This window comes from Solanum verrucosum, unplaced genomic scaffold, assembly GCF_900185275.1.
Source record: "Solanum verrucosum unplaced genomic scaffold, falcon-dt-bn FXZP01000177.1, whole genome shotgun sequence".
NCBI lineage: Eukaryota > Viridiplantae > Streptophyta > Magnoliopsida > Solanales > Solanaceae > Solanum > Solanum verrucosum.
The window spans coordinates 1052032-1067808 of record NW_026020401.1 but is presented as its reverse complement, the minus strand read 5'-3'; the positions used below and the strand labels follow the sequence as shown (position 1 = coordinate 1067808).

Sequence of the window (15777 nt, the reverse complement as noted above, 5' to 3'; positions counted from 1 at the left end):
TATAAATTTTATAATGGCCCATTCATTTTCTTGTGCAATGTTCAGTGAGGGGACTCTGACTGCCCATATCTAAATACATCTCAAGAAAACCTTTTTGAGATGTGCGTTTTCTTGGCATGCATTAAGTTCACTGTCCTTATGGATTTGATCTACTTATGCTTCGTAAAAATGATTTTTAGCAACAATTAATTAATAATAATAATTTTATTATTGTTAAATATATAATTTTAGCGGCATCGAACACTCTTTATAAATGTTTCTAAACCTATCGTAACATTAAATTCACTGACATTTAACTGTTGTCGATAAAAATCACTTTAATATACTCTTTGTTAATATATATATTTATTGCCGTTAATATTATTTTTATGATAGTGTTACACTCTATTTTATTTGGAGAAAATGTTCTTTTCAATGTGTTGTTAACGTATCTATATCATCACTTAGAATTTAGATCGAGGAGAAAGAAAAGAAATTTTACTTCCTTCCTTGCCTTTCTCTCCAACCAAACAAAGAACAAATGTTATATTGCTTTTAGTATATGATACATCAAATTAGTTTTTTGTCTTTGAATTAAGTTATGACTCACTCTAAATCATTTTTATTTATCTAATTTTCAAAAAAAAAAATACTCCTGTTTTAAAAGGAATGATTTATTTTCTTTTTTGGCAACACTTTAATTTCAACTTTTCATAAAGGACACTTTGGTACATTTGACATAACTTTAATTTAGAATTACAAGATTAAAAAGTCTTGTTTCATTTTTTAAACTTCGTTCCAAGTTAAATTAGATCATTCTTTTTAAAACTAAAGGAGTACATATATTAAAATTCAAATTACATATTCAAATAAAATTTAAATTTCAAATAGGTCAAATTAAAGGGGCCCTAAATTGACAAAGAGATGGACACATGTACTGCCATCTGACTAATATTGTGAATCAACCATGGATATACTGCCATGCTCAGACGTCTCAAAGCACCCACACCGGATTTCATTTAATGACTTGGGGTTCAACTATTTCTTTTAACTTATTAAGATTTCGAGTTTGAATTTCTCTAGGTATAAAAATGTCTCTGTTATTAGGAATTGCTTTAGCTTTAATGTAGATATCGGACCAAAAAAACAAATAGAAAAAAGGCAATATACATATACAGCTCCTTAGATTTGCTTTCATTTCAATATAGCTTATTTCTTCCTTTAACTCCATTTTTTAATATATCATTTAAACACAAAAAATAATAATAAATAAATAACATATATTAGATAATAAATATTAAAAAGGTAAAAAATACTATAATTATTTCTCCAATCCAACCCTAAGTCCCTACATACTCTTCAATCCAACAATCGTTCCCTAGTCTTAAGATATGAAAGTACCCTCAATTATTATCAATTATTTGTTCAATATTCGGTATATGAAAATTTGTATAATCTTATACTTAAACCTAGCTTATTTCACAAATGAAATATCATCAACATTAACTTGAATTATATCACCAAGCACAAAGGAACTAGGGATGGCCGTTAGATTTTTTTTAACTCCGATTCGATACTTTCATTTTTAATTTGTCAATGGCGTCTGCCGAATATGTATCAAGGTGATCATTTTTTTAAAGTTTGATTCGATTTAGTACTGTTTTTTTTAGTTTGGTTCGATAAATAATTGGATTTGGTTCATTTCGTTTTAAAGTTCGATTCAATTCAGTTTGATTTTTTAATTTGATTCGACCCGATCTTTCGATATATATGGTCATTCTATAAGGAAGACATAGCCAAAACATCTTTCACCTAGACAATTTGACATCTTTTTCTTGCCTTGTTTAGCAATGCATAAGTAACATTGTTGACTTGATTTGAAATCTGAGCTTCAACCCATTTAAAGTACTTATATTTACACAGTAAAAATTAAAAAAATAAATCTAATTATTTTTTCCTCAAGATATATATTTAGCCAAGAGAGTGTTGATAGCAAAGGAGGTAGATAAAGAAAATAAATGAATTAAGTAAAGTAGATGAAGGGAAAAAATGGAGTTGAAGAAAAAATAGAGGAAATAAATAGGGGAATAGACTCTTAATTAATAAAAAAATATTGAATATTAACTATTACAAGAATCCCTTATGCGCTTTAAAAGGTGAGTAATCTCATTAATTTGTAGTTAATCAGTATTTTGTGTTTAAATAATACTCGTATATGAAAAATGAAGTTAGAGGGTTAAAATGAAACAAGATTGAATTAGAGTGTCAAAATAAAATTTAAGACAAATTTAAGGAATTGTGTTTGTGTTTGGCCTAGTAAAAATAATACATATATTAATAATTTGTTTGGTATAGTTTTAAAATTTGCATTACTTGTATATTTTATTTGATATTATGTTATGTATAATTAATATATAGAAAATTATGATATTAACCATGTAAGAGTGTTTAATTCGTGTATTAGACATCTTTTCAATCGTATTATGATATAGAAAATTATGATATTAATCATGTTGTTAGAAAGATTCAATATATATAACCTGAAATTTTCCTTGTGCATTTAACATATACCTATATGCTCACACTTCGGAGAAATTTCTCAAATTCTAACCAACTCAAAATTAGCGTAAACAAGCTATCTCAGTTGGTTGATTGCGTAAATAATTTTAAACCATCAATAATAAAAGTAAAAGCAAATGTATGAAGAAAGAAAAAAAAAGTAGAATATCATGTATATATTACTATGAAGATTGGGTTGTAATACAACCAACCACCAAGGCTCATTACATGTACTCCAACAAACACAAATACAAAAGAAAAGAGAACATATAAAATGACGAATTAAATTCGATCGATCGATATATCCATCTTATTTTTCTCCGTAAGCTAGATTACATTACTATCAAATTATGCCTTGGAAAATTGAACTTTCTTCAACCTTACTGGACCCTGCAATACCATATTAAACAAACATTAACAAATTGATAGTATGCAATGCGAGTATATGCCCATCATTTTGTAATTAACATGTTAGACCATATAATTTTACTACTAGATATGATTTTATCAATTAGACATATATACTATGAGACTATAAAAAATATTATATTGACGTCAATTTCACAAAATATAAATAACGTACTTGGAGCAGTCAGTGGAGGGGCTGATCTTGTAAGGAATGTTTACGCCACAAACACTAGGGATACCAGCGGCTTTGCCCACATCAATGCCTTTAATAGCACTAGCGGCTGATTTGAGGCAAGTACATGCTGTCTTTCGGTCCGCTGGGGTCTTGGCTGCACCCAACAGACCCTTAACTCCACCACAACACCCTCCTAGAGGGCCGCGTCCCTGGAGATATGGGAGGCAAGGAGCCAAGCCAGATGTAACCTGGCCGCAGCTTAGTGCCTCTGCATGGGGTGCAACCACTATCATGCACAAAACAACAAGGCATGCAATTTTGCTAACCATTTCCATTGTTACAAAAATTGAGAAAAGATAGAAATACTAGAGAAGTTTTATGGACTACAAATGTATTTGCTTGAGTGTTGGGTACAAAAGCTAGTGAGAACTTTGGGTATTTATAGATAGAAAGTAAATTAATTAATGAAGGAATGAGAGAATTAGTTGGGAGTTGGGGTTACGTGTGCAAGTTTTATTGAACCACGGTACTATTCTTGGCCCTCTGAAAAGCCACATCCATCACGATAGGGCCCATTTGGAGAAATAGGGTTCGAATTCGAGAGCTCTGATTAATAACTTCATTCACTACTTTACATCTTTGGATGATAATATAATATGACATGATAAATAGTGTTTTACTCCCTCTCTCAAAATAAGTGTTAATTTCGCAAAATTAGGTATCATATTACTTGGCTCTTATCCAAAATATATGTCATTTCATTTTTCAAACAATATTTCACAATTAGATGGGTAAAAATCATAGTACATGAGCCAATTTAATTCCAGGCAAATGAGTCATCTTTGTACGGTTGTCATGATACCATTAGATAGCTCCATTCTTTTTTATGACTGCCCATATCAACCTTAATTTCCCTTAAATTTTTTATGCACCGAATACAAAAACTTTTTTTGAAACGTCTTGTTTGGATTGACTTAAAAAAATAGCTTTTAAGTCAAAAATGAAAAGTCAAACTGAAATTACTTTTAAGTAAAAAAATAAAAAGTAGGGGAGACCTACTTTTGGTTTTTGACTTATTCTAAGTCATTTTAAACTTATTTTAAGTCGTTTTGACTTTGCCAAACACTTCCTAACTTATTTTATGTTATTTTTTGTATTTGTCAAATACTTTCAAAAATAAAAAACTAATTTTAAAATAGGTTTAATTAACTTTTAAGTCAAAAACTGAACCTATAGAATTGAACAACTTAAAATGTTTTTAGACACTTTTATACTCTCTTGTCTATATGTATGATTTGACAATTTTTTTAAAAATAATAATTTTTCACCATTGATCTTTAATAAAGAGGATGCATTCATCCATCAAGGAGCCAAAATACATAACAGAGGAGATCTGACTCCTGAAGCTACCAAAATGAAAGAGACTCCATTCACAAGGGTCAAGGGCTAACAAAATTGAGTTTGGAACCAAAAGCACAACATCTTACTATGTTTAGTTTTGGAACCAAAAGGGTAACATTTTACTATATTTAGTTTGGTTCGATAAGTAATTAGATTTGGTTCATTTTATTTTAAAGTTAGATTCAATTCAGTCTGATTTTTTAATTTGATTCGACCCAATTTTTTGATATATCTGGTCATTCTACAAGGAAAAGACCTAGCCAAAACATCTTTCACGTAGACAAATTGACATTTTTTTATTTGCCTTGTTTAGCAACACATAAGTAACATTGTTGACTTGATTTGATATCTGAGTTTCAACCTATTTAAAGTACTTATATCCACACAGTAAAAATAAAAAATAAAAAATAAAAAATAAAATAAATCTAATTTTTTTTCCTCAAGATATATATTTAGCCAAGAGAGAGTTAATAAAAAAGGAGGTAGATGAAGAAAATAAATGAATTAAATAAAGTAGATGAAGGGAAAAAATGGAGTTGAAGAAAAAATAGAGGAAATAAAAATAGGGGAATAGACTGGTTAATATTTAAAAAAATATCGAATATTAACTACTCTATAACAAGAATTCCTTAATGCACTTTAAAAGGTGAGTTATCTCACTAATTTGTACTTAGTCAGTATTTTATGTGTAAATGCTATATGTATATGAAAAATGAAGTTAGAAGGTTTAAAATGAAAACAAAATTGAGTTAGAGTGTCAAAATAAAATTTAGAGACAAATTTAAGAAATTGTGTCTGTGTTTGGCCTAGTAAAAATAATACAAATATTAATAATTTGTTTGGTATAGTTGTAAAATTTGCATTAGTTGTATATTTTATTTGATATTATGTTATATATAATTAATATATAAAAAAGTTATGATATTAACCATGTAAGAGTGTTCAATAAAATTAGGCCTAACCCATCGGTGGCCCCCTAAATTTGGCACGAAGGTTCACTTAGGCACCTCAAGTGGGCGATGTTCATTTTAGACACCTCATGTAGGGTCTTGCGGTGTCATTTTAACACTTTTTGCTTACATGGCTTATTGAGTGTAATACACTCATTGACTGCGCGTGAAAAACCTTTTAAGTAGACTTTTAAAAAAATTTCTCTTCTTCTTTTCCATTTTCAGCCACCATTTCTGAAACTTAAACATCCAACTATGGTGTATCAAAACAGTTACCACAAACAATTGAAAAATGATAGAAATTGTTTTAGAAATTTAGAAATGTAACCATTTTAAGATTTACTTAGTAAATTAATTTATGAGAATCTTTCTCAAAAGGATTGAATATTTACATAGAAGTAATTTTTATTTTTATTTTTGTGAATCTGCTAATTAGGGGGAAAAAGAAACAAAAAGATATTTTAAAAAAAACACTAATGAAGGAGCAGTGTGTAGGTTGGCATGTTTCTCATATATTTTTGCAAGTATTTGGAGAAGAAAATCGCCTTGGGGGGCGGGAGAACGGGGTGTGTACAGATATTTCTGGAAAATGGGTGGGGGTATTTCTGCAAATGGACTGGGGTGTTTGGAGAAGAAGGCTGTGGGGGTGGGTGAGGGAATTTTATTGGCTAAATTTTAAAAAAAAATTATTTGGGCAAAAATCCATATGTCATTGATTCATTGGTTACTTTTTATTTTTACTCAAAATTTATTGTTTAAGAATTGTTTTTGACACAAATGACAAATGTCATCGTTTAATTTGTCACTTTACACGTCATTCGTGAGTGTAATACACACACTTCATATATTTTTGTTGATTGGAAAAAAAGTGTCTAAATGATATAGCGATACCGTACATGAGGTGTCTAAAATAAACATCGTCCAGTTGAGGTGGCTAACTGAAACTTCGTGCCAAATTCAAGGGGCCACCGATGGGTTAGGCCATAAAATTACTAGACATCTTTCCAATCGTATTTATGAAAAATATTTTTGTGAGCAAATATTTTTTCTGTAGAGTAGAGCAAACATCAGAGGGTAGTATCTTTTTTTTTTTTTGGTAGAGTTGCACTGAGAAACTCGATCATCTGTCGATTGTATCTTACGAATAATTTTTCATAAGTAACATTTGCACAACTTTTAATACAAGGACATAATTTATATGGTGACATATTATAGGAAAAATTGCATAAGTTAGTCCTTTTTCGTTATTCAATCTATGAGTTAATAACCTTGATGGTCACTCAACTATAAACTCTTTTCATAGAAAGTCACTCAACTTTCATTTTTAACTCAAAAGTCACTCAACTATGATTTCTTTGCATAAAAAGTTACTCAGTCTATTTAATTATTTTTTTCCCGAAAATTTGCTGACACAGAATTTTTATTTTTAACCAAAATTTTAAGAACCAAATACATATCCATTTAAACCATTTAATGACCCGCCTCATTTAACCCGACCCACTAAAAATATGATATTGACCTTTTTATTTTACCATTAGTTCCCCAAATCATTCTCTCTTGTCTCCTTCTTTCTCCTAAGGATTCTTCTTTTTTTAATTTCTCAATTTCAAAATCTCTATTAAGTAGGAATTTATAATGAATTCCTCCTTTCGTTTTATCTAGATTTAAGTACACAATATTCAATTGCTTCTTCAATTCCATCTGTTCCTCAGAGTCCACTTGGTGTGTTGGATGCAACATGTTTAAGTTACAGAATTGATGGCTCAGGAGTTGAGTCGCGGTCGAATTCATCGCATAGTAGTCCAGTGAAGAGGAGAAAGCTAAATACTTAGAGATGGATGGATGAACATTAAGTGGAAAGAAGGTCTTTTGTCAAGTTATTATGATTGAATGAGAGTTTTGGTGTGATCTTTTGAGAATTACAATGCACCCCACAACACATAACTTCAAAATAAAGAAAGTTAGGAAATATTAGATGTTTTGACCAAAGTAAGTCATTATTAAAATCAATTCACCAAAATAATATGTTTTTTTGAAATTTTACAAAACTAGTATAAACGTATAACTCACGGTAACGTTTCTCTAGAATGGCTGAAAATTGAAACTCAATCTTGTACATGCCTCATTCATTATTCAAATTTCCACTATTAAAATAGATAGATATATTTTGTACATACCTTCACTTGAAATATATATGATTTTCTCTTTTCTTTCTCTTTTCTACATAGACAATATTTTTTTTAAACAAAAGGAAAAAAAAAATGAGGAAGACTTTGCCCAAATTGGAGCTTTTCTTGTATCATTTCAATTTCAAAATTTGTAAATAAATTATATGAGAGATCTTCTTCTAGCTTGAGATATCATCCTTCCAAATATTAGATCATTCGGTTTCTTATGATTATTAATTATTAGACTATCAATAAAGAAACTATTGAATTAAATTGACGTAATAAGTAAGCTACATCCAAACTTATAGTCTATTTATAGGGCACTTTTTGTACAAGGATAAAATATTCATCTTTATTAACCCCCATAGAGGAAGGACTATCTTCCATTCCTTGTAACTCTCTTTTGCTGATGGAATGAACAGGTAGGGGTCTGCCTAACCCCCCACCATTGAGGTGGATTTTGAGGGAAAAAATATAATAAGTAGGGATAAGGGTTTGAAAAATACCCTAACTTTGGTCGGATTTGTTGTTGCGACACTAAACTTTCATAAGGATATATTACCTCCCTAGACTATTTAATACCATATTGTTTACCCCCTGAGCTATTTAATAGTGTATTTTAAAGGTATATATGTGCCCACGTGGACACATTACTATTTATAATTTTACATTATTTTTTATGTCCACGAGGGCAAATATATATGTTTATAATACGGTATTAAATAATCTAGGGAGGTAATAGGTCCGCATGAAAGTTTAGTATCGCAACAGCAAATTCGACCAAAGTTGAAGTCTTTTTCAGACCCTTATCCCTAATAAGTAAGCAAAATAACTATTAAAAAAGAATTAATTAATATTATAGAAAAGCCCTCCTCACTCTTCCTTTTCTTGCAAAAGTAGTATCTATGAATGAAAAGAGAAGAAAAGAGAAAATTATATATTCCATAAAAACGTTATCGTGAATTATGTTTTAGCTGTAACACGTGACTCAGAGTAACGAATTATAAAACGTTACTGACAATAACGTTTTATGTCTATTTACTATGTCAGATTTTTGTCTTTTTGTTATTGACTTTTTTTTGAATAAAATATAACCTAAAACGTTACTGAGAACTACGTTTATACTAGTTTTGTAAAATTTCAAAAAAATGTATTATTTTGATAAATTGATTTTAATAATGGCTTACTTTGGTAAAAAAATTCGAAATATTATGAAGAAAATGAATACATATAATGGTGGTGAGGAAAAGAGATTCTGAGTAGTTGGATCATTTTGGTAGTTGGAGATTGAAGAAAAGATATATAGGCAAAAGGTTTCATTCCATTAATATATATATAAAAAAAAGTTGGAGCTGTAAATTATTAGACTTCTTGATAGCTAAAGAAGTCAAGATTAATTACGGCAAGAAATTAGAATGCAAAACAAAACAAAAAAAAAAACACAAAAAAGAGCAACTCTTATAATCTTGTCTTGCTTTTGAGAAATTAAAAGGAAAAGAAAAGAGAAGAAGAATGCTAGGAGAAAGAAGGAAACAAGAGAAAATGATTTAGGGAATTAATGGTAAAATAAAAATTTTAGCGGGTCGAATTAAATGGGGCGGGTCATTAAATGGTTTAAATGAATATGCATTTGGTTCTAAAATTTTGGTTAAAATAAAAATTCCATGTCAGCAAATTTTAGTGAAAAAAATAATTAAATAGGCTAAGTGACTTTCTATGCAAATAAGTCATAGTTGAGTAACTTTTGAGTTGAAAATGAAAGTTGAGTGACTTTCTGTGAAAAAAGTTGATAGTTGAGTAACCATCAAAGTTATTAACTCTTCAATCTCTCAACGACCAATAGAAATTATGGTATAGTAATATGTGTTTATATATTTTTAATCAAAAGATTTGAATATGAATTTTCTCTGGTACAAAGTCACCTTTATTAGAGATTCTTTTATCTCATTATAATGTGGGGCTTTTCACCTAATAGAATTCGAATTTGATTGGGTACCAATATGAATACCAAATATCGATTGAAACCTTGGATGTAGGGGTTTGAATGTCTTTGGACCACTTATCCAACATTTTGCATGTTGTTAGAAAGATTCAATATAAATAGCCTGAAAATTTCCTTGTGCATTTAATTACATATACCTATATGCTCACACTTTGGTGAAATTTCTCAAATACTAACCAACTCAAAATTAGTGTAAACAAGTTATCTCAGTTGATTGATTGTGTAAATAATTTTAAACCATCGATAATAAAAGTAAAAGCAAATGCATGAAGAAAGAAAAAAAGTAGAATATATCATGTATATATTACTATGAAGATTGGGTTGTAATACAACCAACCACCAAGGTTCATTACATGTACTCAACTATATATAAGTACTCCAACAAACACAAATACAAAAGAAAAGAGACAACATATAAAATGATGGATTAAACTCGATCGATCGATATATCCATCTTATTTTTCTCCGCAAGCTAGATTACATTACTACCAAGTTATGCCTTGGAAAATTGAACTTTCGTCAACTTTACTGGACCCTGCAATACCATATTAAACCAACATTAACAAATTGATAGTATATATTGATAGTATATATGCGATGCGAGTATATACACATCATTTTGTAATTAACATGTTAGACCATATAATTTTACTACTAGACATGATTTTATCAATCAGACATATATACTATGAGACTATAAAAAAATATTATATTGACGTCAAAAACTATAGATATAGTGGAAAGAAGACGAATAACATACTTGGAGCAGTCAGTGGAAGGGCTGATCTTGTAAGGAATGTTTACGCCACAAGCACTAGGGATACCAGCGGCTTTGCCCACATCAATGCCTTTAATAGCACTAGCGGCTGATTTGAGGCAAGTACATGCTGTCTTTCGGTCCGCTGGGGTCTTGGCTGCACCCAACAGACCCTTAACTCCACCACAACACCCTCCTAGAGGGCCGCGTCCCTGGAGATATGGGAGGCAAGGAGCCAAGCCAGATGTAACCTGGCCGCAGCTTAGTGCCTCTGCATGGGGTGCAACCACTATCATGCACAAAACAACAAGGCATGCAATTTTGCTAACCATTTCCATTGTTACAAAAATTGAGAAAAGATAGAAATAGTAGAGAAGTTTTATGGACTACAAATGTATTTGCTTGAGTGTTGGGTACAAAAGCTAGTGAGAACTTTGGGTATTTATAGAAAGTAAACTAATTAATGAAGGAATGAGAGAATTAGTTGGGAGTTGGGGTTAATTCCAATGTTGGAACATAATTAAGGAGGTGCCGCGCGCTGGCTATGAAGTCAAAATTAAGTTGTTACGTGCGCAAGTTTTATTGAACCACGCTACGATTCCTGGCCCTCTGAAAAGCCACATCCATCACAATATGGTCTCGCTATGTCACTTATGATCAAGAGAGGAGCAACTCCATCTAATGCAATTTTCTTTCTATGTATTTTCTCGATTTATCTTTACTTATCTAATTTGAAAAACTAAAGTGATAATTTATCATTTTATATTTATTTTATTTTTTAAATAATATTTATTTATCAATATTTAGATAGTAATAAATACGTGTGAAATCGTAAAATTATCATTGTGTGTGGTATATCTTATGGAAATAACACATACGTATCCAAACTCCACCAAATTAAAGGAAAAATAGAAAATAAAAGTTTGACGAACATAGCATTGGTTAGCCCCATTCTTTTTCATGACTGCCCATGTCCACCTTAATTTCCCCTTAGTTTTATGCACCTAATACAAAAACATTTTTGAGATGTGTGTTTGACGGTTCGTTTGGATCGACTTTAAAAAATAGCTTTTATAAAGTAATTTTTTTAAATTAAAATTAAATGATTTTTAAGTTAAAATAAAATGTGGGACGAGTACTATTTTTTATTTTTAATTTATTTTAAGTTATTTTAAAATTAGTTCTTTTAAGCCAATTCAAACATGCTCTAAGTTTTACTCTCTGCCTTAATCTATAGAATTGAACTGCTTACAATGTATTTAGACACTTCTATACTTTATTCGTTCAAGTTTATTTGTCTATGTTTGATTTGATAATTTCTTAAAAAAATAATAAGTAAAATGATAATTTTACTACCTTTTTGCTCCATTCGTCTCTAATAAAGATGATGCATTTATTCATCAAGAAATCAATGTAAGCTCACAAAAAGAGAAATGTAAGCACCCTCCTATACAATGAGTTCAAAATCAAGGCACATAAAGAAAATGCATTCTATACTTGTTTTTAATCCAGAAAGAAAATAATTCTTATACATATTATATCGCTTCTAATAATTATAAATAAATCATCTAATGACAGTTCGATTCCCAATTTGTAATTTCCTCTCCATTCTCCTTTTTCTATCCCCAAATAAAAAAAATATATTTATAAGATAGTCCTAATTAGAACATATATGCATGTCAAATAAAGGCACACATTTTAAAAAGAGTGAGCTATTTATTAAATACTCACATTGAAATTGATAGCAAATACAGTCCCTTCTAGGGAAGAGGTTTCATATTTTAAAAGGACAAATATGAGATGGAGACATATACTGCTATATAATCAAATAAATTAATTGTGAACGCAACAAAGGATATACTGCCATGCTCACACGTACCTCAAAGCACCCACCACATTTCATTTAAGGTTTTGGGGTCCAACTATTTTTTAACTTTTAGAATACTCTCTTTGTCTCATATTAGACGGATATCTTTAACCAAGAGGTCCTGGATTCGAGCCCCCTTGGGTACAAAGTTCCTTTTGTTAGAAAGCGTTTTATCGTTTAATGTGGAACTTTTCGACGCGAATTCGGATTTAGTCGGGCTCGAATATGAATACCGGACATTGGATGAAAATCCCAAAAAAGAGAGAGTTAAGAGAGTACAAAGTATTGATCACTTGACGTACGGCTAGAGCCTAAAGGTAGTAAAATAGTTGCTATTTGCCATTTTGATAATAGGTTAAGTAAAAATTAATTAGGGAATTTACGCAAATAACCACTATAATAAATTTAATTATGCTCCATAGTTATAGTTTGCATATTTACAAGTTGTAGCTACAGTTTAAGCTGTCTCGTTTGTATAATTCACGGCTACGTTTGTATAATTGAGTTATTTTTGTATAAACTCGAAATAACGAATTTATACAAACACAAATATCTGAACTTTAAATAGTTATACAAATTATATTATACAAAATTACATTATACAAAAGTTATACAAATTATATTATACAAATTCCAAATTATACAAACTCGAAACCCCATCCCCACATAATTATTATTGAATGTTGGTCGCGAGTGGTAATTAACTAAAACTATAGCTATGATAACTAATTAACTAATATATGTTTGCTTAACTATGTTATTTTCCCAAATTAATTTATATTATCCATCATAAAATATGAATAACCACAAGTATTAGAGTGTATAAAAATAATGCTCAATAGAGTGTTTTAGTAATGCTTGTATTAGTAATACTTGTATTATTAGTTATGCTTGCATTAGTTATGCATAATTTTTTTTTTATGCATTGTTTGATTTGGTGTATTAAAAATAGTATGCATTGTATAAAAATATTCATTTACAAAATATCCTCCACAATTATGGTGGAAAAGATGTAAAAGTGTTTTTGAGGGTTAATTGGGTCTTTAACCATGCTAATACATGTATTAAATCACTTTGCATTACTACTACCTAAAAATCCATGGTATTAGTAATGCACTCCTCAATATACAATAGAATGTATAACTAATGTTAACATAGCATGAAAAAGCATACCAAACAAAAAAACTACTAATACACAAAGCTAATGCTTATTGACGAGAGGGAGTTGCTCGGATGGTAAGCACCCCTTACCTCCAACCCGAAGGTTGCGAGTTCGAGTCACCAAGGGAGAAAAAGGGGTGGGAGCTCCTAGGGACGGTAAAAAAAAAAAAACTGCATGCATTATTTTTTCAAATATACTTTACCAAACGACCTGTAACACCCTAGAAATTTTTTGAATTAAGACTCGAACCATCCTTCATTGTGAGTAGGATTTTACCGAGGAATTAAAATTTCTTAAGTGTTAAGTTCACTAGATGTAGCACCTTGAGTTCAAAAAAGAACTAAATTGGAAATAGCAAAATCTGAAATTTTGCAAGTTATGCTTCAGTTATGAGTTTTGGGTCAACTTGAAATGATCATAACTACTAGCATAGGATGATTTAGATGTTCTACAAGATACCGTAGGAAATATCTTTGAATTATCTTTCCAACGCCGCCAAGTTTGCTAAGTTTTGAGGTCGGATGAGTAAGATATGGCCTTTTGAAGTTAGGTTGTCCAGTTAAGGAAAGTTAGCCGAAAATAGTAAAGGGTATTTTGGTCTTTTTCTTACCAAATCAGATTTAATTTGTTTTTAGTAAGGTTTTAAGGGTCTAATCCTATTAGGTTCAATTTTATAATTCTAAAATACACCTAGGTTTTAGTTGAGAGTTCAAGAAGAGAAAAGAGGAGAAAAGAGGAGAGGATCAAGTATTAGTCGAGATTCTTGTGTGTTGTAGCGGATTTTCGCCATGGGTTTGATCTCTAAGAGGTATGTAAACTTCCAAAGTGTTGGGTTAGTTCACCCACACGCCAATCATGTTATTTTCAACGAAATTTCATTCTTGCAATTGAAAGATTAGAGTTCTTGATGAGTTCTTGATAGGTGTTCTTGAAGTTCATTCTAAATCTTGTTGTGTTGGGGTTTAGATGATTTTTTTAGGATGAAATTTAGTAATTTGAGTGTTGTTTTGAGTATATTAGAGTGTACTTATGCTAAGTAATCGAATCCAAGTGATTGGGGAAGAAACCGTTCGATTCTAGGTGAGTTAGGGTGAGAAAACGAGCAAGGAAATTCGTTGGATTTTCTGGGTTGGGGCCTGGCGCGATGCGCTAGCCAGAGAGCCCCAAACCCTCCTCTGAAGTTTAGGGGCTGGTGCCCCGCGCCATCCATAGCGCCAGGGTCGCCTGCCCCATCCAGTTTGTCGTCGGTTACCCCGTTTCGTTTAAAGTGCACCTTCACTCCATTTCGATTCTAACTACTCTAAGCTACTTCTAAACAGCTAGAAATCATTCATAACATGATCATAACCTTGAATTCATAATTCAAATTCAAGGTAGAGCTAAGAGTTAAGTTTTGAGAGTTTTTTCTAACATTCTAAGAAAGTCCCTTTGAGTCCTTTTGTGGAGTCTTCTACAACTTCTAGTAACTTGTTTCAGGACTCGAGCAAGTGAGTGTGAGGATGAGGAGAATGTACTCATGAGTCTACTTTGTCATAATGAGATCTTTCATATCGTGAACCATAACTCTTGAATTCAAAATTCATATTCAAGAGATAATTAAAATTAGAGTTCAAGAAAGCCATTGAATTCAATTGTGAATCCTTTGAGATCAACCATCGATTTGAACTAAGTCTTGAGGTAGTAAGTAAGAGAATGAGAAGTGTCGTATACATGAGTTCCATGTAGGTTGTAGACCTTCTAGTCGAGTCGTTCATGCCCATAAATTCCGCATGAACTCTATAAATTGAGTATCATTGAGAAAGGTAATACCTTCAACTTCTAAGTCTTGAGTATTGAGTTCTCAATCCCCTTTGAGATTATATTTCTAATCATGAGACTATTACATCTTACCCATGAAGTCCTTGAGTTGAATTGTTCATGCCCATAATTCGGCATGAACCTTATAAGTCGAACAATCTTGAGATGAGAACTATCTTTGAGTCCTTAAGTTGAGTAGTTCATGCTCATAATTCCACATGAATTCTTTGAGTTGAGTATTCTAGAGATGAGTAGTATCATTGAAGTTCTTGAGTTCCAAGTATTGAGTTCTATCTACGGTTATTAAAAATCTTGCATTGAGTCGTTCAAGTCCATAATTCGGCGTGAACCATCTTTTTTAAGAAGTCTTTTACAAATGTTTAAACTTTGTTTTAAGACTTAAGCATTGAAGTTGAGTAAAAAGTAAGAGTAAAGTTCATTTTCTTCAAAGAAGTATATGGGAACTAAGTATTTCCAAGAAGTTTGAAAATGTTTTCACATTTTGAGAAAGAAAAGGGAACATCGATTCCAAGAGAGCTTTTAAGCTAAGTT

General features: G+C 30.9%; 1 protein-coding gene across 1 annotated transcript; it reads right to left on the bottom strand.

The window, feature by feature from the left end:
- Positions 1–2882: 2882 nt before the first annotated feature.
- LOC125840054 (non-specific lipid-transfer protein 1-like) lies at positions 2883–10813 on the bottom strand. The gene is made up of 3 exons (XM_049519040.1): positions 10773–10813; positions 3122–3482; positions 2883–2928 (listed from the first exon to the last, which is right to left on the bottom strand). Exons 2-3 carry the CDS (start codon positions 3454–3456, stop codon positions 2919–2921), a joined length of 345 nt encoding a protein of 114 aa, XP_049374997.1. The 5' UTR covers positions 3457–3482; positions 10773–10813; the 3' UTR covers positions 2883–2918.
- Between the last annotated feature and the right edge of the window lie 4964 nt (positions 10814–15777).